Below are 27958 nucleotides of genomic sequence, written 5' to 3' on the forward strand. Positions count from 1 at the left end.
AAATTTAATGGCTCAATTTGATATATTTCTAAATTACAAATATGCTTTTATAAGATCAGAAATCCAAGTCTTGATAATCAATAAAAACAACATATGTAATGTTTATTATTTATTTATGGATCTTTTTTGTTCTGCTTCATACATATACAAATACATTAACAATCAAAAGCATATTCCATATTTTACACATTGCCTCAAATTTACAATATTTACAAATCATATTGCATGATATAAATAGAAAGTAAACAAAAGAAAATCACTCATAAATTATTGTAAATATTTAACATAAAACACAAGAGGGCATTGTTGCAAAAGTAGAACCGACATACAATTGACCTACCCTTCAGATTTACAGCCAGTGTAATAATTAATTTCAAAGAATATAGTTGGTCTTCCCTGGAAACCATTTGTGTCACATGCACCCATTGAACTGCATAAAGTTGTTGACTGGACAACTGACAAGGAGTTTGTATCGGCCATGGATTCATTACCAAGTTCATTCTCTATGTCAGTTGTCCACCTTACTATGTAAGGCTGTTCATCAGGCATTGGTCAAGCAAAGACAAACTTTATACCTTGAAGTGAATTTTTTTTGCTGTATTTCTAAATGAATTTGCTTTACAAAAGAATATACTGTGTTAGTACTAGTGTTCGTGGGGTACCAATTTTTCACAGATTTTGTGAGTAAATAAACAACAAAAAGGATTATTTAGTTTACATTTTATGACAATATCATCAAAACCACAATTTAATAAACCATGAATTTGTGCTTTTCCCTTAAACACGAAAATTGGTACCCACAAATACGAGTACTTTCACAATAAATGTACAAAATGGAACCTGATTTTCATTTGTCTTGTTGCCCTGTTGAATTTTGGTAATCAAGTAAAAGTTAGTTGTTGTTCATTCTAACTTCATACTTAAACTCAAAAGTTCTACTAGTATGGCAATTATTTTGCCACAAAAATGGTAAAATGTGTTAATAGATCATTTATCTTATAAATACAAACATTTGACAAATTGGGTAATTCATATTTTGTTATGAAGTGTGGCGTGCATGAAAATACTGATCATCTTTTTTTCATATGAAAGAGGGATCAGATCTTCAATCAACAATTCTCATCAAATGTACATGTCAAAATGTCTCAAACAAAATACTGCCATCATAGACATTTAAAAAAAAATTATCTATCAACATTGCTTTACCAATTGATAGTACAATTGTTATTTTTGTCTGACTTCATTGGCCATTCCAATTAATACTACATGTCAAAATATACAAATGAAAGTTTCCCTGTCAATACTGAAAACCCAGAATCACAGATTTAAGTACCACAGTAAGTAATATAAAGCCCTGCCTATCTCTGGAATGTAAAATACAGCACTTCTTCATATTTGGATTTCAATAGCACTTTATTTGCAAAATCAAATAAAATTTGAAAATATAAAATTTATTTTCATCAGATGATTCACTAAAGCAGTACCAGGACTAAGTCAATTTCATTGTGGACATTAGCCATATGACCTTTGAGCCTATGAGTCTGATTTCCATCTATTGACATTGGCCATGTGACCTTTGAATCTATGAGTCTGATTTCCATCTGACAAGAAATGAATAAAAAAGATCTCCTGTATATATACAGGACCTGAAACTTCAATTGACTAGACTTGTTGCCTTGTGCAAATGACTATCAGCCCAAACAGTAGAAATAAAAGGTTCTGGTAACCAGAATACCAAAAAATTCAACCAGTATTAAAGTCAGAATAAAGAGAATGAATTGTTTTGCATTTGATTATGATTCTAGAAATTATAGAATCTTCATTTTTCCATGTCAAACCACCATAGCTCTTAATCAGGTTTTTCCCAGTTTTCTTAAAAGTTTCATCTGCTTCATAATTTTGGTTCTCTATACCAAGGCCAATGAAACTTTTTGGAGTTACAGTAAAATATGCATAGGTTAACAATGCTACCTACAGAATGCTTTCAATTTGTTTTTTTCAACAAAAACCAGTAACAAGTATACTGAATGGGAATGTGGTCATCCAACAACACAAAAAACAATAATTTGAAACACATGTTGAATTAAGTACAAAGTTCTAAATTCATACATTTCTTTAAATTAAAAAAGACAAACAGCCAAAACTGAAAAATGGAGGTGAAAACAAGTCTCGAAAAAGTATGAGTCAATTTATACTTAGAAATTGAAGTATCTTTAAAGCTTGCACATTATGACATAAAAGAAATTGTCTTGTTAATTCATTAAAAGATATATAACCTGTTTAAAAATGTAACAACCCACTTCACATGTGTAAATGTTGATTACAAAATTGGATTAGATAGCAAATTGTCTATTCAATGCAGTGTGAAGGAGTGCCAAGTCTTCATTTCTAGGTTAAAGAAAACTAAACAGTTTTGCATAAAATTGAAATATCAACCAACAGAAGTCATAATTATTGTACTGCAAGGAAACTTAAAAAAAATGCCTGACTTCAGAAGTTTTGATAATGTTTAAGGAAATGAAGTCATGGTCCTAATGCCAGGTGAACACACTTTCTTGATAGTCCGTGCCAACAGTAAAGCAGACAGAAAAAGTAAGTCAGTATAATAATCAAAGGACTTTAGCAGCACAACCAACATGATAAGACAAAATAATGCCACTGATGGGCAGATCTAATAAATCACATCAAGTTTAGCTTGAATACATTCTTGCAACAAAGTGATATGCCTAAAAATGGAATCTTGCATTCTGCTCTCCCAAATAATCATGTATACAAATAAGAGGCAAGCCAGCTGAACATCTTTATCAAGGATGACATCTATGCTAAGAACCTGATAAAATGAGAAACTTAGCTGAGCATCTACAGTACCAGTAAAACAAAGATAATAAAGGTACCTATACAGTAAACTGGAAAATTTTTGGGCTGTCCTTTTTCCCCTGGTTTCTTTAATCAAGCTACTTTTACCGCTTTATTTTTCTTGATTGTTCTGCAAATTGCATAATTTTTTTTGAAGAATAAATTCATGATGGTTAAGTCTTACTGCAAAAATAAAACTGCAGCCAAAATTTCACGGTTTACAGTGATTAAAAATCTATTGTACTCCATTTATACATTTTAGTTGCTAATGCAAGTAATGGAAATTAATAAATTTGGATCCAAATTAATTTTTAGAATCTTACGAAAAGAAGAACCCTGCAAACAATAATACATTCTACAGTACACATTTTATAAAAGACAGTCCATCATATGCTCTCTCAAATCCCTTTATAAAGAAATATCTGGAAAAAATGTACTTCCCACATTCAGATTAGGTATCTTATAGGCTAGCACTATGTGCCAAAACATAACTACATGTAGAAGTCAAAAACAAAGTGGTATGTGTACCTCAAAATAGCAACTAAACAACTGATACAGCAGAACTGCAAACTATCTCACTAATCAAATCATAATAAATGCTTAACTAATGGGACAAGTGATAAATAATTTGAAATAAAATACATGTATTGTGGACTTAGACAAAAAACATAATCTTTTACTCAATAACAAAAAATTAAAGTATAAGGTGACAAAATCTTGAAACAAAATCTCATTTTTTCACTAATGAAGCCTCCCTATAACTTTCTTACACTCACTATAATTCATTCATAACATTAGGCTAAAAATATATATGTCTGTTTTCCTGTTACCTAGGCAAAAAGTTTAAGCAGGGAAGGTCAGGCTTTTATTTATGTTTACTTTTGTGGTGGAAATATAAATGTCATATTCCACAAGACGATTGAAATGTAATTGGGATCTATTCCAGGAGATAAATATACTCTTTAAAGTATAATCATCTGCAGATATAATTGGAGAATTTCAATCAGAATATTTCCAGGCTGGCAATTTTACGTCGAAGTTGGTTGGGTAACACGAGACCAACACATATTTTTTTGGCCTAACTATTAATGAAAGTCTGCTTCACCAAAGACATCCTATATGATAACAATGTGTAAATATGAATATAACGGAATCAAATTTGGACTTGCTATAAATAAATGCACATAAAAGTTCTAAATTTACTATCCTTAAAACCTCAGTGTACATGCTATCAAGAACTTAATCTGGATATGAGAGGTTCTCCCTTGTGAATTTATTTCACTCAAGAAATCCCACCAAAATCAAAATGACTCTTTGGTTCACAATGTCAAATTTCCTCCTATAGCATACAGGAAATCAGGTGGGGCACTTTTGAAAAGAGCAACAAATCTACTGTAATTACAGACTTTCCTGAAAAACAATGAATTGAGTATATGCCTGTTATGACTGATCTAATAAAGGGCCTAGAAAGCGGGATTCTTCTTTGTTTTTGATATGACAAGTTATTTAATCAGTTTAAGACTTACATTTTCAATGTCTGATAAAAAATTTTTTCTGAAATGTGACCATTTCAAGAATACTGCTAAAGAAATATAAAAGAGCCAAGAGTACACATAAATATTCTCATTATGCAAACTAAATGATACTTTGCTACGCCTTCCCAATGCAATAATTTTTTATAAGTTAGCACTTATATTCCTGGACAAGACATTATCACACGATGAGCAATAATTTACTAATGTTCATGGTCCTCCACTGACCACATGATGATCACAATGTTGCACATGAAGCTTGCGCAAGATGAAGAAATGTGAGAACTGTAAATATCACGACTTCTATCATTGCCATAAAGCTGATGGGAATGAATTAACTTCTCCTACTTCTGATATTGTTTGTCCATTATGATTATATGAAAGTTTTATTCTCATCCGCAAGGCTTGCTGAAAATGTAAAAAAGATAACGTATAATATCAAATATTTATAAGACTTGAAATTTTTGGAACAAAAAAAAAAAATTATACCATAAACATTATTGTGCTACAATTTTGACATTTACTTTATCTTTAATATTCATTGATTCCAAACAATTCAACTTCCAATGACAATTTAATTATAAAAAGATACAATTTTTTTTTTTAATTCAATACATGCATTATTAATGACAAATGATATTCATTATATTTGCATTTCAAACAATTCTCATTTTTTTATTTCACTGAGTAAAATAAATACAATACAGATATCTATACATAAAATCTATTGATTTTGTCGCCTGCTGCAACACAATGAGTAAGACAGAACTGCTTGGATTTTGTGTCTGTCTGTCTTTGTATGAACAATCACACTTACATTTCAATGGATTTAGATCAAATTTGTATCATAAGCTAGTGCCCTGAATCTCTTTATTGTTAAAGAAGAAACAGTGTCTAGCTAATATTGTGGGAGATATCTCTTTGGAAGTTTATATTTTGGGCATGGGATACAGAATTCTGTTCTTATTTTGTGACAATATCTCGCAGTTTAAGTCTAAGAGAATAGATATCTGGCTATTTTATATTTTTTCAAAGAGCTGTCAAAAACTGCTTGAACTCATAACCCAACTGTTTTTTTATATAAAAAAATATAATATCTACTATATTGGATTCCTGGCCTAATGTGAAAAATCAGGCATTAGTCTTTCAGTGTCCAGTGCAATTTTATCATACAAACCTTAGATGGATTTTTAACTTTGACTAACTGTGTAACTGAACCTGCATTAGCTGGTGGTATATTATTACCCGAGGGAGGATTCAATTGTAACTGGAATGACTGAAATAAAAGGATTTAATTTAGAAAATGAAGCATTCTAAAGTAGCTTACACAATCTTTTAATTAAAGATGTTTTTTAATGATTATTTTTCAAAATCATTCTGGCATTACAAACAACATTTCGAACATAAATTAAATACTGTGAAAGTACTTTTATTGGTGGGTGCCAATTTTCATGGTATAGGGAAAATCTATCAGTAAGGAGATTATTAAATTCTTGGATTTGACAACCTTACAATACAAACAAGTGGGAAATTTCCTCTTCATTGGGAACCAAATTTCATGGTTTACCCAGGCCATGATGATCACAAACAAGAGGCTCCCAGGAGCCTGAATCACTCACCTGGTTATTTTTGCCTTTCACTGGCAATAAATTTAACAAGTTGTCCAAAAGTTTTGACCCAAGAAGACATTGGTAGGACTTATCATTAGGATCATTTCTGCAATTGAAAGTTTCTTCTATGCCAGCACTCCACAAATTAGTTTAGTTTCGCACTTTTGGCTAGAGATGAAAAATGTAATAAATGGAAACCGGTGGTTGCTATAGTGATTAAAAATGAAGAATCTACTGTTGATAAAACATTTTCTGAAAAAAAGGGGACTTTTAAAAGTATTTTGCAATGTAAAAATTTAAGGTATTCTGCAGGAAATTTGATATTTCTAAACCTGATTTTATGAACTTTTTCGCAAATTTTTGCATATTTCTGCATGGTTTCTATGGTAACCCTATTTGCTGTGGGTAATCTTTTTCCAGAAAATATTTACTGCATCCTGAAGGCCTTGGTTGAAGTATTTTTAGATATATAGATTTACAGATGCTTGACAATTTTTTAAAGTGACAAATGTTACAAAGCATCAGATTACAAGACCAAAATTAGGCAGTTCCACAATACTGTGGAGTGCTGGCTATCTATTATAGTTTTCAAGATAATGGCTGAAAACTGTAAAAAATAAACCCGTCATTTTCCATCTTTCAAGGGCAATAACTCTTACATGGAGTTGTCTGACAACTTTGATCCTTAAGGACTTTTGTAGGCCTTATAATAAGGATCATTTCAGCAATTGAAATAATTTGGCTAAACCTAACGGTTTTGGAGATATATGCATAAAACTACTGTATGACCCCTACGTTCTGTTTTTAGTAACAGCAGCCATGTTTTTCGAACGATCAAAAACCCCAACATCACTTCTATGCAGGATACCCCAAGGAAAATTCAAACCAAGTTTAGTTCAAATTGATCAAGTAGTGTCAGAGGAGAAGAGTTTTGAAAAATTGTTAACGAGGATGACGGACAACAAAGACAACGGATGCCAAGTGATGGCAAAAACAATAATACTTTCACAGTATGATATTTTACTTCAAATCAATATATACTTTCAACTGACAAATAAACTTCCCATAATGAGTGTGAAAAATGATCATCAAAAGGGAAAAATCTTGACTTGTCCTAGAAATTTGAAATCAAACATTTCTGCTGCTATAGAAAAGACAAAGAATTGTTTAGGTACAATATATAAACACTCATGTATTATAATTCAAGCCTCAAAATTTTAAAGTACAGTGAATCCTGTCTCAACCAAACCATATTGGATTTTAAAATTAGTTAGGTTAAGACAGGTGCTTAGTTTACCAAGGTTCAAAATACATTTAACTTAATATAAACAGCCTTAAAAAGTGTCTGGTTTAGACAGGTTTTTAAAGGTTTCAAGGTTAAGTATTGACAGGTTTCACTGTATCAAATATATTCCATTTCTAAATGCAATGTACTTTTAAGACACCTTTTCAAGACATATTACCTTAGGAACTGCAGCTTGAAAGACAAATTCTGACATAGGACTCTGCGTGGAATTAGTAGCCTTGATATTAATAGATGTTATATCAGCATCTGATGGGTCTTTTTCTACCATAAATTCAACAAGCAAACCATTCTTGTTAAAAGCTACAACAGGTGGAAAACCTGAAACAAGAATTACTGAGTAGGTTTTTCTTCTATGCATGTAGACATATATGGCATACACATATAGAGATAAAATTATAACACATGTATGTCAATGAGACAATTTACTCAGTTTTTGTTCAGAATTCATTCAAAAGATTAAATTAATTTAATTAAAATATTGGGGTTTGGAACACAAATCTAATATTTAAATCATAGTGAGAGTAAATTTCTTGGTTCCACATTATTCACTGTATTCCAACAATGTAATTTTATACAAAATGTAAGTAGATGTTCTAGGATTTAATGGAACCCCTCTAAGGAGTTTCTTTTATAATGGCCCTAATAAATTGACATGCAACTTGTAACTTATTTTCTCATTAGGGATAAAATAATAAAAGTAAGGACATTTTTGGGTGTCTTCAGTAAACAGGAGAGACTTGAGATTGGGGTTAACCTTACCTGTTCCCCCATTAACTTGGTTACTGATTGGTGATGGACCACCTAACAAATCCAATAGATCATTTCCCATCGGTACAGACTGTACATTAGGTGAAGGGGTTTGAACTGCAAAATAAAAATTAAATGACATATTGAATAAATACTACATACCATTTTATTCATACATTAATCTAGTATTAAAAATTATAAATTTTGTTGCCTCTTCCCATAAATGGCATTTTCATTTATTCTAATCATTTATATTTTTTTCTTACACTTTTTAAACATAATAGAGTTATAAGTGTAGTAAAAAATTTCAAGAGAATATTTAACTTTTTGCAATAAAACTTTTGAATATCTACATCACCTACCTGTATGTATGAACAAACCCATACAGTATTTACCTCCTTCATTAGTACTCAATTACTCCAGCATGTTGAAGGTGCAATGATATAAATTATAGATAACCATTTAAATGAATCTAACATACATTTATTTCACCACACTAATGCATTTTTAGGTAAAGTTATTTGATTTTATTAGAAATCTAACCTGGTGCCGATGAGGATACATCTCCTAAAATATCTAATAAGTCATTTACACCAGACTTGGGAGGAGGTCCAGACGGAGAAGTTGTAGATCCTACATCTAATATATCTAGTATATTCTGAGTCTTATTCTGAAAAAAAAAAAAAAAAATAATAAACATGTACATGTATATACATATATACATCTTCGTCAAATTTTCTGAACTTGACAATAGTTTGTTGTTATTTAAACTTGAACATTTTCACATGGCATTATGTTAACATGATAAAGTTGCAAAAGACTTGGATTTGGTCATATTGTTTAGATTATTTTTGTTCATTGAGCTGATATTTTCTCTTCCAATGCTTTCATTTTGTGTCCTACATGTATATGAAATATTGACAAATAATTTCTTAGGCAGTAGTATAACTTTTAGTGATTCATAAATTCTCATTGTAAAGAAAGACTAACCAAAATATAATAATAAGTTCTGAAGAACACCCAGATTTAACAAGTGTGCAAAGCTTGTTTCCTGCACCAGTTAAATCCCCTAGCATTCTTGGCACACCTGGTAATTTTTTGGTTATTGGCAATGACCAATTTGTTATCCTATACAATTTATAGTGTTTCATAATAGTTAATTGTTATATTGAAATAAAATTTGTAAAGATTGATATTCCAAATCAATATAATGTTAACATCACAAGAGATAAGTATTATGATGTAATAGTAATAGAGTCAGAGGACAATCACAAGAACACATTTTTATGTGATATTATGTTATAATGAAATTCCATTGAAAGAATCATTCGGCATTTCACTGTTATCTATACAAGTTTTATCTCTTCTACATTACACTTAATGTACCGGACCCATCAAATTGCACATTTATTAGAAAATCTTGTAAAAGTAAATTGTGAAATTCATTCAAATTTATCTATAGAAATGCCAAGTTTAAAACTAACAACACAAATACAATAGGGTTTGTAATAAATTACCTCATTTTTCCTGTTTTCTTTCTGAACATCATGGGACTCTTCAGTAACACCATTTAGTAAATTTTCTTCACTAGTATTTTCATGTAATATATTCTTACTTCTACTTGATTCTATTAAAGGCATTTGTTCTAATAATGAAGGTCTGAAATGAAAAGAAAAATCCATTTTATTGCCTAAGCACACCAACTAAACTACACAGAAAAAAAAAGAATTTTCTTTTGACAGTAACAAGCCTGTTCTGTCGAAGGACATCAACACAATTTTCATTTGAGATTATCTTTCAGTAATATTGTTTGCTTTAAATTAACTCTGAAATCAGGCTGTTTCCCCTAAAGAAAGTTCCCCAATTTGTCTGCGAAATGGTAAAAAAACTATACCACATAAGATAAATTACTTCCTACTAAGAAGTTAAAGTTATGACTTGCCTTTTTCTTATTATTCTTAATTCCAGCAATAAATTCAAGATTTTGTAAATTTTATTCTTTATTTGGAAATTCCCAGTTAATATAAAAACTGATGCATATTTCTCAAAATAAAAAGAATGGGGTAGTTTTGAAAGACCTACAAATGTAAAATATCATTATCTTAATAACCTAACCAAGCTGAATAAATGCATACCAGGTAATTTGTAGTACACAAAATCATTTATACAGCTGATTTCGTTGAAAATTTATTTAAGGAGTTAGACTTACAGTAAGGGACAAAACTCTTCAAAATCAGTGATATGTTTGTATCAAATTCTATTTCACCAAAGCCTATCAAGCTTTCAATTGAAACAGAAATAAATCAGTCCAAGCTACTTTGATGCTTACATGAGAATGATGTAAAATGCTGAATACAAACATTCCAATGATTTCTAAGGGTTGTGTCCAATATCCTAAAAATCAAGTTTATTCCAAAACGTACAAGTGAAATTCACTCACTTAATACTAATTAATTTGTACCAACTGAAAGAAGGATTTTACAATCACCAGGATATACTTAATACATGAAAGTACCTAAAAACCTACAGTAATCTAACAAATAATTACCTTAAGTTATCATATTTATTGAAGATTTGTGAATATTCTACAGATCTTTGTTGTAATTCAACATCCACACTTCTACCATATATCTTTATCACATCTTTGATTCTTCTACAAAAAAATTACAAATACTTGAAAATTATTAAGAGGAAAACAGTATATAGCTGGCAGAGTGGTCTAGGGCGCTGGACTATGTGCAGGCGCTATTGCCAAAGATGTCACAGCGGTACGAGTTCAAGTGCCGTGGAGGGAATAACCAAATCGATGGGAATTTTTCAGACCCTTCTATAAGTTTATATTATCTTTCATGTATCAATTTGATATTTATATATAAATCACTTCAAAGTCACTGACCATTCATGGCACTTGGCATTCTTTGAAATACTTCCAACACATGAACAGAAGTTATTATTTCATAAGACATGTAGAAATACACTAATGTTGTAATATCAATTTATCAATACTAAAATTTTATATGGAAATAAAACTTACCCTATTGAAGCAGTAAATCTTGAAGTCAATTTCATTAAAGCTGTAATGGCATATTCCTTGGTAATATCATTAAGGTTATGGTTTGACAAAACTCTCTCTAACTCTGTGATGACCTCATCTTCTGTGGCCTATGAAAAGTTATGAACATTTACACAGAAGTCTTCAAAGTCAATAAAAAGCTACATGCCATTAGTATTCACTTAAACTTAGATTGTACATGCACAGGTTCAACTATCTTACACAGCAGTCAAATGGTGCTCCACACACCTCCACGTACCTTAACTTTGACCCTAGCTGAGAAAGTCCACAAGTGCTCTCTAAACAACCCAATACATCAGAACCTTACCTGCACAGGTTCATCTTCTTCACAAACCCCAGTCAACAGGTGATCCCCAAACTCCCCAATACACCATGATGACACTTGAATCAGTGACTGTTGATCATTATGATCTTGAAAGTTCTTAAAAAGTTGTTGCACAATGTATGGCTGAAGCTCTCTCATCTCTGCCGCCAACTGAATTGTTATGGATACTGTGTCGTCTCTGACATAATTTCCTGCCTGAAAATCAAACGGCAAACACTGCTAATGCTAACTATTTACCAGTTTAATACAAATATTTTCTGCCTTATAATAAATTAGGTTAACCCAACAAAATTTTTTGAAGTAATGCGAGTCCCTTGGTAACATTAATCTTATCTTATGATATTAAATAGTTCGACAGAACTCATTTTTTAGGGTTCATTAATGGCTTGAAGTGAGTGAATGGTTTTTCAACTGTGATATGCTTTAATAATATGAATTAACTACATCACTGTTTTCTGTAACTAACTCATGATCTATTAAAAGTACTTACAGACACTAGGATTTTCATGACTGTATCAATATGCCAACGCTTGGTAGGTGAGTGACTGTAAATTTAAGTACAGTTAATAAAACTGTAAATACATAACAACTAGTACAACATCCCTACTCATATTCTATACAGATTAAAACTATTAAAAAAGCTAACCTATCCATTGAAATAATATTAACACTGGAAAAATTTATTTAAGACTCAAAACTTAGGTTTATTTTCTTCTTCCAGAGTAATCAATGACATTAATTTTTTAAGTATCACAGCAGTACCGAGAGACTACAAAACGTAAGGCAGGAAGAGTAAAGAAAAATGTTGCTGATAAATTTTCATTCATATCAGCTTTTTATCACAGGTTATTAAAAATATCTGCCTAGATTAATATTGCCTGTTCTGAAAATATTTTGAAAATCTTTCTTAAAACTGGAGTACATATGATCATTCACAATTCAATATACAATTAGTTATCTAGAAACACTCTTACTTTTCTGCAGCCATTACAATTTTTGAGCACACATCTGGTTTAAATTCTGGCTCACAGGTTTCCAGGAAATGTAACAATTCTTTCATCATCCCTCTCACATTACTCGTGTTTATCAAGGCAAATGATAATTCAACAGCTCTCCTTCAGGTACAAAAAAACCAATGTTACAAGAATCAACTCCTTTGTTTTTTATTCATATTCATTTTTTTTTTCATTTATCACATTCATGGAAAAGAAAGTTAGAATGGGGAAAGTGTCAAAGAGACAATAACTCAAACGCAGTCACACTGATAGAAGGCTCTTAAGGGGATAAAGCAACAGTATCGAGTAAGATCATAAATGAAGACTAAATTAAAATAAACATGCTTTCTCCATGATTTGGTTGTTTAATCTACTTTGAAGGCTATATTTTTGCACATCACATCATGTGACAAAGTGATATGAACTAGTGATATGAAAAATTTGCCTCTGTGATTGGTTGTTGTGTGATTTTTGACACACTGTCCATAAAATCTGAAGGTACAATGTGACGTGACGTTTTGTACATCCTCCTCCAAAATTTCCACCGTGGCAGATGCCAAATGTCAAGCTGCCAAATATTCCAGAGGAATAATAGAGAAAAAGGATTTAAAACTCATGAAATTTGAATATTGAAAAATATCAACCTTTTATTCATTACGAGACCTTTAATTCTTACTTTGACGTTCAGACTTCTGGCCCCAGCACCACAAAGCTTGAAAAATTCCGTAAGTCTGAGAAAATTCTAAATTGTTTGTGACATCATCAATTTTATTACACTGATTGGAGTTACCAAGGAAGTTAAGAATATTTTCAAACTTAAGTATTTTTCATCTTTTGTGGTGCCAGGGACAGGTGTTTATAATTTGCTATCACATAATTACTAATATAGTGCCATTACTTTTTAATTGAAACATCAGGATCTTTCAGACAGTCGACAATAGTTGTTCTGTGTCTCTGCACAGCATTATAATCTGCATGAACCACCTTCAATAAAGTGTTCAATGCCACATATCTGAAATAATAAATTGGTCTTCTTCATATGCCAGTACGCCAAACATTTTTTTCTTCATTATAAAAACTCCATATTTAAGAAACTGCACAACTTCCACCAAATAATATTTTCTCTAACTTGGATGAAAGAATGTCTTAGATAAGCCAGAGAGCAACATGAAATTTTACAAATCCAAAACAAATGCTATACAAGAATTATCTCTGATATAATTTTATACCTCTCTATTCATAACTTTCATATCTTATAGTTACTTTTTATCTCTACAGCCAAGTTTCCAAGTATATATCAGAATCATTGATCTAAGATATTGAATGATAATATTCACAGATGTACAATATAATTTAAATTGTACTCAATATACATGTACTATGGAACACCACCTAGTCTTTTGACTTGCCACTAGGAATCAATTTCAAGTCCTGAAGTAAAGACTTTGAGAATACTACAACAGAACAATGCCCTATCCATGCCATTCCATGGTAAATGACAACAAGACATACCTGATATTTTTGTCATTATTTAACAAAAATCTTCCTAAAATATTTACAGCCAACACCTGCAAAAAAAATGAGTGATTATGATAATGAAAATATTTCCAAATTTCCTTTACTCAAAATAACTAGTGCATACAAATTGAAATGAATAACATATGCATTTTGAATAAAACCTCAGTGGAATAAAACTAAAAATGAAAAAAAAAAAACAGATAGAATTTATAGGTTACAATGAAGATGACATCATTAACTATATGTATATCAATTCTTTTACAAAATGATTTATCACACAACAAAGCACATAAATTTCCAGCTCAAGCATTCCAATGTTTACATCTATTCTAATGAATAAATAATTAATGCCAGCGATTTAGCCAGGTTTTTCAACCCATTAGTCACTTTTGCGTATGACTAAATCTCAATACTGTTTTTTCTTTTCGCGTCGCAAATTTATCAGCATGCATGTATATATACATATACTTATAACAACTATATTATAAATAGTAACATGTTTATTTCTATTTCAGCACTGGTATATAAATAACAGATAATTCATATTAATAAAAAATACAGTTTCTACATTAGCAACTATTCATGAATAAAAAATGCAAAAAAATACTTTGTTACTGTGTCATACATATCATGTGTGTAAAAATCTAAAAATTATACACAACAGCTACTATTGTTGGCATGTGTCTAAGAATGTAAAGCACTGTTTACTTGATCAGTAAAGCATAAACCTCCTGTCCTTAGCCATGCACCACAAAGTGAAAGCCCTCTTAAAATCACTTAAAAGTCACTCCTTGCTCCAATTCTGGCTTCATGGATATGGTCTGGACTGCCCGTTTATGATCAGCAGTGTTGATGTGCTTCTGTATATTATCTTTTAGGAATGCGTTGCTTCCGATAGAAAATGTATTGGTAAGTCCAGCATCTTGGCAGTCACGGCAGTACATCGCCCCATCTTTGTAGTATATGCATGGAAATATCTTTGACCACTCTGGTTTAAATTTTGACTTTAATAGTCGATCACTGTGACTCTTTGTAGTAGTTGACTTATTTTTAGACTTTTGACCTTTAGGTACGTTGCCATGTGACGACGAACTAAAATAGTTCGTAATGGCAGACATAGTTGCGATTTGAACTGTGATTGAAAAATCCAAACATCTTTCCATTTTAAATACATACAATGACACTTTGAGTACTTTGAGAACGTGTCACAGCGCTCAACAAACAAATCATTACCGTTAATTAATTTGTTTATTGGGATAATTAGCCTCAACCAGGTGATCAAGCAAGGTGTGATCAAAGGTGATGCAATCAAAACATTGGTCATGATTGTTTATTGTAAAACCCTAATTGGCTGGGAATAAAGTTGTCAATTATGGGATCATGGGAACATCAGAGGCTTTTTTACCGATATTTTTTTTTGGGGGGGGGAGCGAAATATCAAATGACGAATCGTGCACGAGAAAATTCGCCACTTTCGAAAATCATTCGTCAATGGCGAAAATGGCGAGCGCTAGCTAAATCACTGAATGCTTATATTTATTTCAATCTAAAGTGCTTGAGCTCTAAAAAAATATCAAACAACAAAATCCAAATACTTGCAATGATTTCCAATATTACTACTAACAGGAATAAATTTTAGTTCTATGAAAGTGTGTGAAAGACTTCAACTTACCCGAAGACCAGCTTCAGACTTAATACCCATTATGGTTAAAACAATCTCATATAAAATAGCATGGCCCACATTTTTACTGGTATCAGTATTGGTAGCCACCTGAAACAGACACACAAATTAAAGCACCTTTCACAATGTGGTTTTACAGAGCCAATAAAAATAGTAGAAATTGCCAAGATCAGAAGTAAACATACCGTAAAAAAGACCAAAATGGTAATTCCGTATTTAAAAAGCAGAAAAAAATCATGTCTAAGTCTATAAATGTCTAAAACTCTTTTCTGAATAAATGCAATAGACCTTCTTACCAGGATGTGCATAAATTTTTTTTAATGTAACAAACATTTTTTTTCTTAAACTAGGCTTTCACTAAGATTCCATCTTGTTTACACAATATTTGTTTCACAAATCTATAATACTTTGCCACATTTCTTCAGAAAGTATGGTAGATTATCTAGAACATACCTGTGCCAAAATATCATTCATGGTTTCACTAGCTTCAGTATCGTTCTTTCCCAAAATTCTCAGCAATCTTAGAATTTTCACCTACAAAACAAATATAAAATTCCACTTAAGTGTTACTAGGGTTATCATACAGTCTTTGTTTTTGTCATGCCATCATTTCTGTCATCTTTCTTTTTCTCTGTTTATGTGGTGGAATATTAATTTCATTAAATTATTCTGTTCGTCCTCTTTTTTATACTTAATCATATGTTACAAGCTTCATTTGAGAAGACTTGCTTCCATACAAAATGAAAGCAAAATACCCAACTGTGTTAGCAGGAAAATGAATACGGACTCTTAAGACCCTATTGTTTGGTCTACAAAACTGTCCATATTTTAAGAATATGTACAAGCATGCACTTTAATTCATTTCATTTTGCAATTTCCATCTCAGTAATCAATTTCTTACCTGTAAGAAAGGATCACTAACACCAGATACATCATGTTCCGGAGAATATCCAGCCATTATCAGGTTTTTTAATATTCTTACAAGCTGTGGAACAACCTGAAAACAGATGAATAAATCATTCTTTAAACCTAAACAAAAGTGTGATTGACACAAAACAACCTTCAATATTACCTAAACAAAAGTGTGATTGACACAAAACAACCCTCAATATTACCTAAACAAATGATTCAATTGCTTCAATGATCATGGTTTAAAGTCCAGAAATTTCATGAAAATTTGACCAATTGAAGAGATCCAAATTTGTAAGTCCTGCTGAGACCGACCTTTAGTATGCTAGCTCACAGTAGCAACAGCCCTTAGGAAGGCATGTTTCCCCACTTGAACAAATTACTCTGACTCAGTCACCACTCTATCCTCTTTATACAGAGTGCTTGACAGAAAGCAGTGACTACCAATTTTAAAGTGTTTGGTGTGAATCAAACAAAAATATACTTAAAAATCTCTTCTTTTTTTTATTGAGATACACTACAGCTAACGACCATTTTGACGATGCCACTCGCCCATGGTGGACAAATCAAGTTGTTTACGCTTTGCCCATCCTTAATGCCCACAGTGGACAGATGTCCACGTGCCCACCGTGTCAAGTGGACAGTATAGTGTCCACGCCCACAGTATCCGGTAGATGCGCAATAACCTGTTGATTGGATTTAATCCATGATTGGCAATTTTATTACAATGTTCAAACGATTGACAAACAAAAGAACAATGTGTCAATCATTACCTTGACCGTGAGAATCAAATTTCTTTCACGTATTATTGACCTCAAGCCAAAATTGTGACACCACCAGGTGTTTACTTAGGAATTGATATAATTAGGTTTTTATATGAATTAAATGCTTTAAACTCTTGTTTTTTTGTTCTGTTTTGTTTTTGTTTTTTCTATTTCTTACAGTCCACATCGTACTTAAGTCTACCATTATTTAGTATCATCAAAATGTAAACCTGGATTAATCGGAAATCAAAGTTGATATAATTTTCAAAGAAATTCATAAGGCTTAATTTTATCATTCCCAGTTGCTACATGTATCATGTAATAATATTATACACCTGACCTGTCACCAGACTGTTGCGAATTGTAAATTATAATGTTCAAGAAAATCGAGTATTTGCGAACTCCTTATTTTACTGACAATCTATTTAACACAGTTGTATTTTCTAAGTGAAAGAACGGATTTGAAGCAGACATGTGCAACTTTAACATACGGTCTATAAATAACCAATTTCGATATCATGTCATTTCAACAAAATTTGAGAGCGGGAAGCATTGTTGGAAGATAATATATGATCCAGAATTATTGAACCGATTACTTCATGAGTTTTCAAATGGCAACGGATTTAACCACGTATTATCCGAGCACACGTTAGCCAACTATAGTGATGGGTGAAAATTTCCCCTCTTAAGTTGAATATGCAGTTCTTTTAGATTTAGAGCACCATAGACAATTGAACAACGTATTTCTTCTGTTTCTTTTTTTCTTCACTTAGTTCAACAATTTTGACTATGATTAATTCTGTTATTATATAATAACAGTAGCATACAAATTGTAAATTAAAATGTTCAAGAAAATCGAGTCCTTGTGAACTACACATTTTACTAACAGGTTCCTTACGTAATAATTCTAAAAAAAGAACAAAGTATTTTAAACCAATAATTATTAGAATGCTTTGAGTGTGTCAATTTCTTATGCAAATTGATAAATGCCTTTGTAATATTGTCGACCAATCAATGTGTTTCACGTTTTATCGAAAGGTGTGTCCCTGTGTTTTGAGCATCGTATGAGGTAAATTGACATTTCATTGACACTGCAACAATTATAGATCGACGAACAACGTGCCTTACTTGCATAGATAATAAGAAGAGTAATAATACTTGAAAGTATTTAAAATTCGCTATCGTCATTCAAAAAACATGTAACTTTAAGAGACATATAGAAATGTAAAATTATGCTTTCTTAAATTTTTCATACTGCTGACGTTAAATCATAATTTTTCATTTTACGAGTCAGACTTTTTAATTAAAATTAATTAACATGTAATTCCCGAAAATGGATTTTTTTTAAAGTGTTTTATTTTGAAATCTTGTAATTTTTTAGAATCTTCTGAAACTTTATTCCAAAAACATTATTACTTTCACTTTAAAAATATCCATTGTTAGTTTATGAATATACAAATAGGTGAATGACACAAGGGCAATCATATTTTTATTTCAATAATTAAATGTCCAGTGTTCTTGTAAAATCATCCTCAATACAAGTATTTTTTTTTCTTTTTCTAAACGTAATAATCTTGTAAAGATTTTGTGATTTTCATATCATAGCCACCTAGAAATAAAATTAATGTGTTTACAACGTTAACTTAATTAGTCAAATGATTATTATCCGTGAATGTCACTACTTAATACCTGAGCGTGTCACACTCAGCCAATATACAGGAAGTGGTGGATTAACTGCTAATTAACAAGAAGGAATCGTCTAATAATATTTAGATTAAAGAATAAAAAGAAACCGAATTTAATGTTTTATGATTACAGAAGCGTATTAGGGACATCCAAAATTATATTTTTAAATCAAAATTTCGCCATTAAAAATCCCGAATAAAATAGTGTTAGAATCCCCCAGATATATATAATCTGATAAAAAAAATAAATTCTCCTAGTATGAATTTTACGACTAACTATATATAGAATAAATTAAACTAATCGGTATCTTTATTTAAACTGGTGTGCCGACTTAGTAGGCCTTTTTTTATGAAAATTTCCAATATATTTCAATACTAAAACGGGACAAAATTAAGTTTGAAAATTTCGTATTTTTGCGTTATTTTGCCTTTCACCTGTAGTTATTGAAATGGATACATATTAAATTAATCATAGTAGAGAGTATTATTCAAATTTTAACATACATGTATTAAAAATTCTTAACACCAGCCCACAGTCGTCTCGATTTTATTTTCAAATTTCAATAAGGTTGAAATCATCATATATCTTGTTTATTTTCTTTACGGTTGATGACAAAAAAAAAGAAGAAAAAAAATATTATTACTCCTCAATCTTAGTACACACGTGCACAAAGGTCTAATCATGAATAAATCACCTACATGAATACGTCTTCTAAGGTACATGTAAGTGTCGTTAGCTAATACGCGCCGGTTAACTATACAGTTTCATTTCACAATACTTTAAACCACACCCTCAATATTTCTATAATTTATTACCTGTCAATCAACGTTACTGCATCTTTGCTTAAAACCACACCCTTGACATTTTATTTAATTGATTACCTGTCAATCAAAGGTCCGAGATAGAACACCTGCATCTTTAGCCACCATGAGAAATTCATAGTAAAATAATGCAGTGCCGTAAAAGGGGATACTGTTGAAAGTAGATTCATCTTTCAAAGGGACTGCACATCCAATCTTAGCTGATTTTCTCTAAGAATTTTAAACATTATAAGCAAAAGGAGGTTGCACTTTTTCCATCACATGGTCGTTAAAGTATTTTTCTCAGAATTCATCTTACAAGATTAGTTGTTGTTTCCAAATTCATATAAGTTATGTTGAACTATTCGGTATTTCTGAAAATATTCTAATCCAACAAGTAACACTTGATTAACATTAAATCAAAAAATTCTTCTATAACACAATTTATTTTTTGACAAGTGATAGCGCTGCACTGTATTAAAACCTGCCGCTACACATAACTGTCAATTAAAGAGATCAAATGGCACCTATCCAAGATTACCACAATTTCCTATATTTATTCCATTTGATGGCAAATGCTCATGCTTCTCTGCTTTAATCCCATCCACAGGTAATTGATGACTGTCAATTATAAAGAAGCTCAATTGACACCTGTGAAATATTGTTACCAATAGTTCATATAATTAGATACGCTTCTTATAATACAACAGGACCGTAATAATTATTACGTAAGAATGAGTTTTTAACTCAGATTCCTGTTAAAACGAAACAAGATTTAAAATTGACCACCAGAATGCGTGGGCAACGTGGACAGCGACCAACCACGTGTCCACCGTGGGCCGGTGGGAACGTGTCCAAGGGTGGACACAAATTGTCCACTATTGCCCACGCCCACCGTGGGAAAAGGGAATCATCAAAATGGTTGTTAGCTGTAGTGTACCTTAACCTCAATTTACCTTAACTGTGAAAAAACAAAGGGATGCAATCAATTTCTTTAAACTCTACTGGACCTGCTTTTGTTCCTTTATCCATACTCTGAAAAACTTTTCTATGGATACATCCTCAACACTAGTATTTCAATATGCATAAAACAAACCTTCCTAAAATGATGTAAAGCATCAGGACTTTTTTCACTCATCTCTGTAATCAAACACACTGCTGTCAACAGAACACCTGTAATATAGAAAATGAGACATTAAATTTAGTAAGTGCTATTTTGATAACTGTTTGGTCAACAGATTGTATTATATTGAATCTTTGATAATTAAGCAGTTGTACATAATAAGCTTGTGTTTTGTGCAAAATAAGTTCTATAAAATTTTAAATATGTTAAAATGCGAGAAACAAAAAACCTGTGAGTGATGGCTCCATAATGACACCCCTGCTGTCAATCATGGTATAAGGAAATAGAACAAAGCCCTTGGTAAACAGGAAGTTGTAAAATTTTCCCAAAATAGATCCCACTATATGACAAAGAGTAAAATAGTATACCCCCATCTCCTTCAGAGCAAGGGTATAATAACCAGGTTTTGGGCAGTTCACACTTTTTATAATTCTAATCATGAGATTCTTCATGCTTATAGCTGTTTTTGATTGGTCGAGGACGTCATTGCCAGACAGTTCATACATGCATGAACTTTGCCAGATCATTTGTACATGCATGAACGCCAGTCAACTTGAAACCAATATGGCGACCATGTAGTTCGAAAAAGGATGGCAACGAACTGAATGGCATAATATAGCCGTAAGAATAGTTAATTACATGCACATTGATTTTACCGGTCAAGTTTGTTTAGAGAGAGTAATTTTCAGCTCGGGGAAAGAAACTTATAACTGAGTCTGACTGAACCCTTAAAAAAACCTTGTTGTTCTTTCTTGTTGTATTTCCTTAATAATTACATTCCTGTTGAATTGTTTACATCTTGTATTTTTCAATGCCAACCACCACTTCGTCCACGCCACCTTCACCGTCATGCAGACAATTATGTGTAAATACATGTGCAAGGGAATGCATGTGTATTGAAGCGTAAACATAAACACCGTGTATCAATATAACCGACTGAGGCTCTCAGAGGGTAACTTTGACTGTCGGATAGAATTATAAGGACTGAAAATAGCTGTTCAATCCTATAATAATCCACTTCAAGTTTAACTGCAAAAAATCATGTTATTTCATATAACCTGTTCAAAAAATTAGGAACCTACTTTTAATGGACAGATTCTTAATGATTTTATTCTCAAAGAAAGTCTAATTGAAATAACAAACCATGATTCTTTTCATTGAGTAAGGTCCTCGTGGCTGGAATGAACATTTCCAAGAGATCTGGTACTTTTCTGATGATACAGAATGCACACAGAATAGCCTAAAAAGAAGCAAACCATTTTTATTCCTTAACTACTTCGTACCTATACAAGACAAGAACAATAATTACAGATATATTTTTTTCCCTTTTTCCAACTTTGGGGTATTATAACTTTTAGAGATTATGATGTCATCTTAAATCCATTAATCAGTCAGTAAGGGTGAAGATCTCTACTAGGAGTACATATTATTATATCCAGTCTCCAAACAGGATTCTTAATCCATGCATCAACTCATGATATATTTTTACTTTCACATATTGTTAACAATTTGTAGTTTCTATCCATCTTGTTTTTACAAATCATTTACTTTGATGTTATAATCTTGAAAACTGCTAAGACCTTGGTTTTTTTTCAATTTATTATTACAATTTACGTCTGTCAATCTGACACAATCAAACCTGTGATTGATTATTTGTGTGTTAATGTTTCTCTAAGTAAAATGTTAAGAATCAAGTCCGACATACCTTCTTTTTGATGTAGGCATTTGACGATTTGATCATTTTCTCTATTTCTCCCGCCAGATCTCGACTCATCTCTGTTGAACATATTGATCCTAGGGTACACAGAGCCAAACTTTGAATGTATTGAGTTTGATGTCCTAAATCACTAAAAAATACAGAAAAGCATTTGTTTTCAAATATCATATGTGATGCAATTTTTTTTCCATTCCTTTGAACAACCTGGTGTTAAAGATTTAGCAAGAAATAAACCCATACACCTAACAGTTTAAGAACCTTATAAACATGAATTTTCAGTAACTATCCTTCATCAAACCTTTGCCATGCCAAAACACCTCAACACTTCACTAGTATAGTAAAATATCATGTCAGACAAAAATCAATTATTGTCTTTAAGGAATTCAGTTTTAAATAATATCATTGCATAATTTTTCTACTAGTGTATATGGGAATCTGTTTCAGCCGTGCATCAATTATTAACTCAGACCTGTTTATGCCACTTTTAGACCAACTATACTTATCAGTTGTAATGAAATGTAAATTCTTGTACTTTGTGCCATTTTAACATGGGTGTTCAGGAGAAATTCACAATCTGTTGAGCACAATATGCAGTCAAATTTCATAGAAACTACTGCAAAGTAAAAAGAATATCAGTTAAGACATTAGTGCAATGAAAAACCTACTTTTTCAAAGAATTAGTAACAAGGAGATGGACTTCCTGTTTCTCATCTAATAATAACATCGCTCCTAAGTAGCCAATTCTTTTGTCAGTAAACTTCTGGGATGCTACAATCTTCAAGCATTCAAGCTGAAATCAAAGTAATCACATTCAATAATTTTAATTACTGAGGTTTCAAATTAACTGAACTACAGTTTTTGTACTAGCTGACACTAGTTTCTTGTAAATTATCAATTGACATTTTTTTTTCCAAAACAAGCTGATATTCTTAGCAACAATGCAATTACATATTAAGCGGATGAATAAAAAGATTAAATATGCATAAGAGGATTCTGCTTAAAGTATACCTGGCCAAAATGAGCAGGATACCCCAACATATGAATGTACAACAGCTTGGCTATGTTTCTGCATTTGTAAGTGTTATCAGTATCACGGAACGAGTCTCGAATTGCGGCACATTCCTTCTGCACCACAGCTCTCTCATCTGCAGCTGTTCTGGCTGACCGAATTTCTCTGATTAAGTCACGCAACCTCTTAGGAGTAGGAGTGGTCAGTGATCTATAAATAATATGTACTTCTTAGAAAATTCAAAAGACAGCAATTAATTAACTGTCACAAAGTGCAATGTCACCTAAGACCCAAAAGCAGTATTTGGATAATAATTCCTATAGTTAACATAGATATTCAAGAATATTGGCACATATCATATCTTCAGATTAAAATATAACTTTTTTGTATATGCAATATAAGTGTTTGTCTAAACCCTATACCATCTACCCTATATTGCATACCTTATATCCCATCCTTTCACAGACTATACTTGAAGTATGGTTAAAATATATGATATAATGAACATGACATGTTAAAATCTGAATCACATGCTGTACCAACCCTCGACCTATATCATCCTGTGGGCCGGTAGCCCTTGAGGTGATATAGGAGTCTCAGATTGATACAGCATGTGATACAGATTTTAACATGTAATATTCAGTATATATTGTCATCATTAGAGTGATATACATAGTAGATAAGATATGTCTTCAAAGCTGCAAGTATCAACATACACTGGCAAGCCTCAACTATTTCTTAATATGTAAATGAATTTGGTTTCACAAAATTCGGCAGTTAATAGCCATTGGCAGATATGTATTGTAATCTATCCTAAGCAACAGTCTTTTACATTTCAAAGTACATGTAGTTAGCTGGATGTGTTTTATTTATTACAAACTTGAAGAGTACAAATGACAAATGTACATGTATGTTTGGAAAACAGCCAAGTTCAAATGTGTATACATTTTATCAAGTTAACAAAATGAATGATGACAAGTAAATACGTGTTAACATTTTGAACACAAAGAAAGAAATATATAATGTATACAGTTATTATCTAATATACAAGTGTAATTAAATATCTATTTCGCAACAGCAGCTAGATTAATGCACTTTCATGCAATTAGTACACAAAACCAATTATGGTATCTCATAATAATTCCAGTTAATTTTGTAATTTCAGGGAAATCCTAGCATTGTGTTAAAATAAAATTTTGGCATTCAGTCTTCATGAAAAAGATTTCCAACTTCCCTCACCATAATTAAACCCAAATTTTACCCTTTTCACCTATAAAAGTAAAACCAGTCAAAAACTTTCAAAATATCTGTTTAACCAACTAAATTTTTGCCTGAAATGTCTGTTGGTCAGACAGTATTTCATCATGAATGGGCATTTTACACAATACAAGAGTTTTAAGTATGTCGTTCTGTCTAGTTAGTCAGTGATTAACTATAGTTCATGCTACAAAATAGAACTATAGGATTACGTTAAATACTGGGCAATTAAACAAAAATACATGTCTGCTTCCTATCAAATGCAAAACAATGTTTTTGGATACAAGTAGGAAATACTTAAGAAGCATAGAAATCAAACTGTTTCTGATTTTAATATTAATTTGATAGTGAAACTAAAAGGATATAACTGATAACCAATAAAAAAAATAAATCTAGATTCACACACTGATGCTAGCAATAGGCGTAACAGATCTACAGAAACATGACTGAGTAAAGTAACAAATCTAAAAATATTCATTGAGTCAAGTTAAAATACCCATTCATCAATTCAAACACTTAAGAAAAAGGACTAGACCCTGTAACTACTCTCAGCACCATAAACAGCATTAATATTATCAATTCAGCTGATACAATTTAATAAATGGAAAGAATGTGAATGCTAACAAATTACATGTTTAAAGACAATGAACAAACAGGTAAAAATAATCAATATCTAAATTCATTCAATCCATGCACCATCTCAATCTGGCAACAGAGAGCAATGCATAATTATCACAACACTCAAACATTCCTTTTACCTGATAATTGTCGACATTTTGCTGATTTGATTTTCTTTGAAATGACTGTAACAGGTATGCTAAACAATATCATGCAAGACTCATACTAGCAGGAACCTACAAGTTACAGAAGCAAACAAATGTATATAAAAAATAATTACTCCCTGACCATAAAGATCATGCATGATATCATATCAAAAATATTAAATTAATTACATTACTAATTAGTCTACAGTTATTTCATTTTTTAAATCTAAATGGTGAGAACAAATCAATACATCCTTTAGATAAACATCCAACCAAATTCACAATGAACGACTACTTGTTGTATGGTACCTAATTATCTTATTTTTTTTAGTTTGGAATTACACTTCCTTTCTCTGCAGCCACTGAAATTTTGGTGGGAAGGTTACTGACTTGTAATATCCCATTTTGCAAGCAAAAAAAGTCATTTTCTATTTGATACAGTTAGTATGAAAAACAGACTTTCTGTTTGAGAGTAAGTTCTCTTCATCACTCTTTCCTGCAGCAACCTATATTTTTCCAATATCCTACAGTAGACACTCTGCCACATAAAAATTTTAATTAACTACAAATTAAGGGTTAATTTCAACAGAAAGATCCCCTTTATAGCAGATTTAACTGGGTTTTTCTTAGCTAAAATACCATAATAATTTTGACTTGGAAAGGACCAGGTTAGTTCAGTAAACTAATATAAAAATCAACAGTTATAGTAGTTAGGTCAAAACCTATATGACTCTAATAAAGCATATACAAATGTATACTTATAAACATACAGGTACATACATGTGTATTACAAATGAATGATTTAATGTAAAATAAAACCACCTCCTTTAATGACTGGCTGAACCTAAGACAATGTTGGGATCAGTTAGTAACAATACTTATACTTATTGCTTTCAAACCCTAAAATTCTTCGGCAGATATTTTCTGCATTTTTCTCAGTTGAACAGTCCCTTTTTTTAGCTAGTCCAACATACTGAGGTATATTTTTGAAGAGATGGCTGACAGAACCAACACCCCATAAGTAGGCAAGCCACCCACCTTGAACACTAATTAGACTTTGAGCCAACATTTGATACATGCTGAATAGAGAAGCAATGACTACCAATGACCTATGTCCCGTAAGTAAGAAAGAAGAAAGACTCAAAACATAGTTCTGTCTTGTTGCAAAAGCACAATCTGCTTACTGGCCCTAGAATATTACCTATTGGGGAAAACAAATTTCTTTGTCCAAAATAAATATTTGTGGCCGAAGGAAATTTGGTTTAGATATGCTTCAGAAGCCACTTATTTTATATGATGGAAAGTGAAATGTTAGTCCAAATGTTTAATGATGTAAGCACTCAATAATTGCAAACATGTATTGATACTGATAATGCGAAAGGAAATCATCACCTTCCAAAAATTTAGATATTAACATATTAAGATAGCAACTGATTACTTGAAAACAGTTAAAGCTTTAATCTTCTTCGAATGTTTTTGGTTATGGTAATCAATAAAAACATACGAAGACACTGATAACAGTTTTGCAATGCCGACAAGGTAGGAGGTGGGTCAAAAAATGAGATGTAGACAGGTAATAATAACTATTTACCGCATCATAATCTGCGATAAGGGTGAAATAAATAAGAATTCAAAACTCTAACGAATCTTGGAGTAACAGTACTTGGTTCCGCCTTCTGCAATTCGAAATGAACAAACCAAATAACCGGAAATAAAGGAGAAATATAGATATTTGTCATCAAAATTCAGTCAATATGGCTGTAGACCGAAGGACAAACTACGCGTAAATAAAGTAGTTCCAAGGCGGATGGAAATGACAATTGTTAGTTGACAAAAACGATTATTAATATTGATGATTTAACCTAAATCGTTCATGAAAAATATGAAACAATGAAATTCATTACTTTTTGTCCATGATTTCTGATAATAATGAATTCCGGAAGTCACAGAAGACAAGTACCGGAAGAAAAATAGTGCCAATGTGGCAAGAATGACGTCACGCATAGCGACATCTAGAACTTATAGTAGTAGTTGTCCTTCCATTAATTTCCCGCTTTTTAATATTTATAAAGATCATACTGGCAATGGTACAAGTGGTTCGAAGTGCTGAAAAAACACACCGGACAAACGTTGTTGTATCAGTCTACACACGACAGATTTTTACATATAAAAATAAACCTTCTAGAAAGAAAAAAATGGGAACATATAGAACATTTAAAAATGCTATGAGATGGAAAAAAATCTTTGAACAAACCTTGACATAAACCAAGTCTCTGCATGTATTAG

At 31.6% G+C, this 27958-nt stretch overlaps 1 protein-coding gene across 3 annotated transcripts; it reads right to left on the reverse strand.

Annotated features, from left to right (window-relative positions):
• Positions 1–96: 96 nt before the first annotated feature.
• On the reverse strand, positions 97–27667 carry LOC148617301 (AP-1 complex subunit gamma-1-like). 3 transcript variants are annotated; one of them, XM_088584914.1, is made up of 23 exons: positions 27577–27667; positions 25667–25762; positions 23651–23861; positions 23308–23432; positions 22631–22772; positions 22069–22165; positions 20899–20975; positions 16545–16640; positions 16097–16177; positions 15635–15733; positions 13957–14012; positions 13343–13456; positions 12424–12564; positions 11940–11994; positions 11432–11644; positions 11086–11213; positions 10600–10704; positions 9569–9710; positions 8595–8721; positions 8064–8168; positions 7462–7622; positions 5566–5664; positions 97–4796 (listed from the first exon to the last, which is right to left on the reverse strand). In XM_088584914.1, exons 2-23 carry the CDS (start codon positions 25681–25683, stop codon positions 4695–4697), a joined length of 2493 nt encoding a protein of 830 aa, XP_088441040.1. In that variant the 5' UTR covers positions 25684–25762; positions 27577–27667; the 3' UTR covers positions 97–4694. The 3 variants fall into 3 exon arrangements, with proteins under 3 accessions (XP_088441040.1, XP_088441039.1, XP_088441041.1); XM_088584913.1 differs by lacking the exon at positions 27577–27667 and adding an exon at positions 27264–27456; XM_088584915.1 differs by lacking the exons at positions 25667–25762; positions 27577–27667 and adding an exon at positions 27264–27456.
• Positions 27668–27958: the final 291 nt, after the last annotated feature.

This window comes from Perna viridis, chromosome 5, assembly GCF_037379345.1.
Source record: "Perna viridis isolate PV_CMFRI_1.1 ecotype Kerala chromosome 5, ASM3737934v1, whole genome shotgun sequence".
Classification (NCBI taxonomy): Eukaryota; Metazoa; Mollusca; class Bivalvia; order Mytilida; family Mytilidae; genus Perna; species Perna viridis.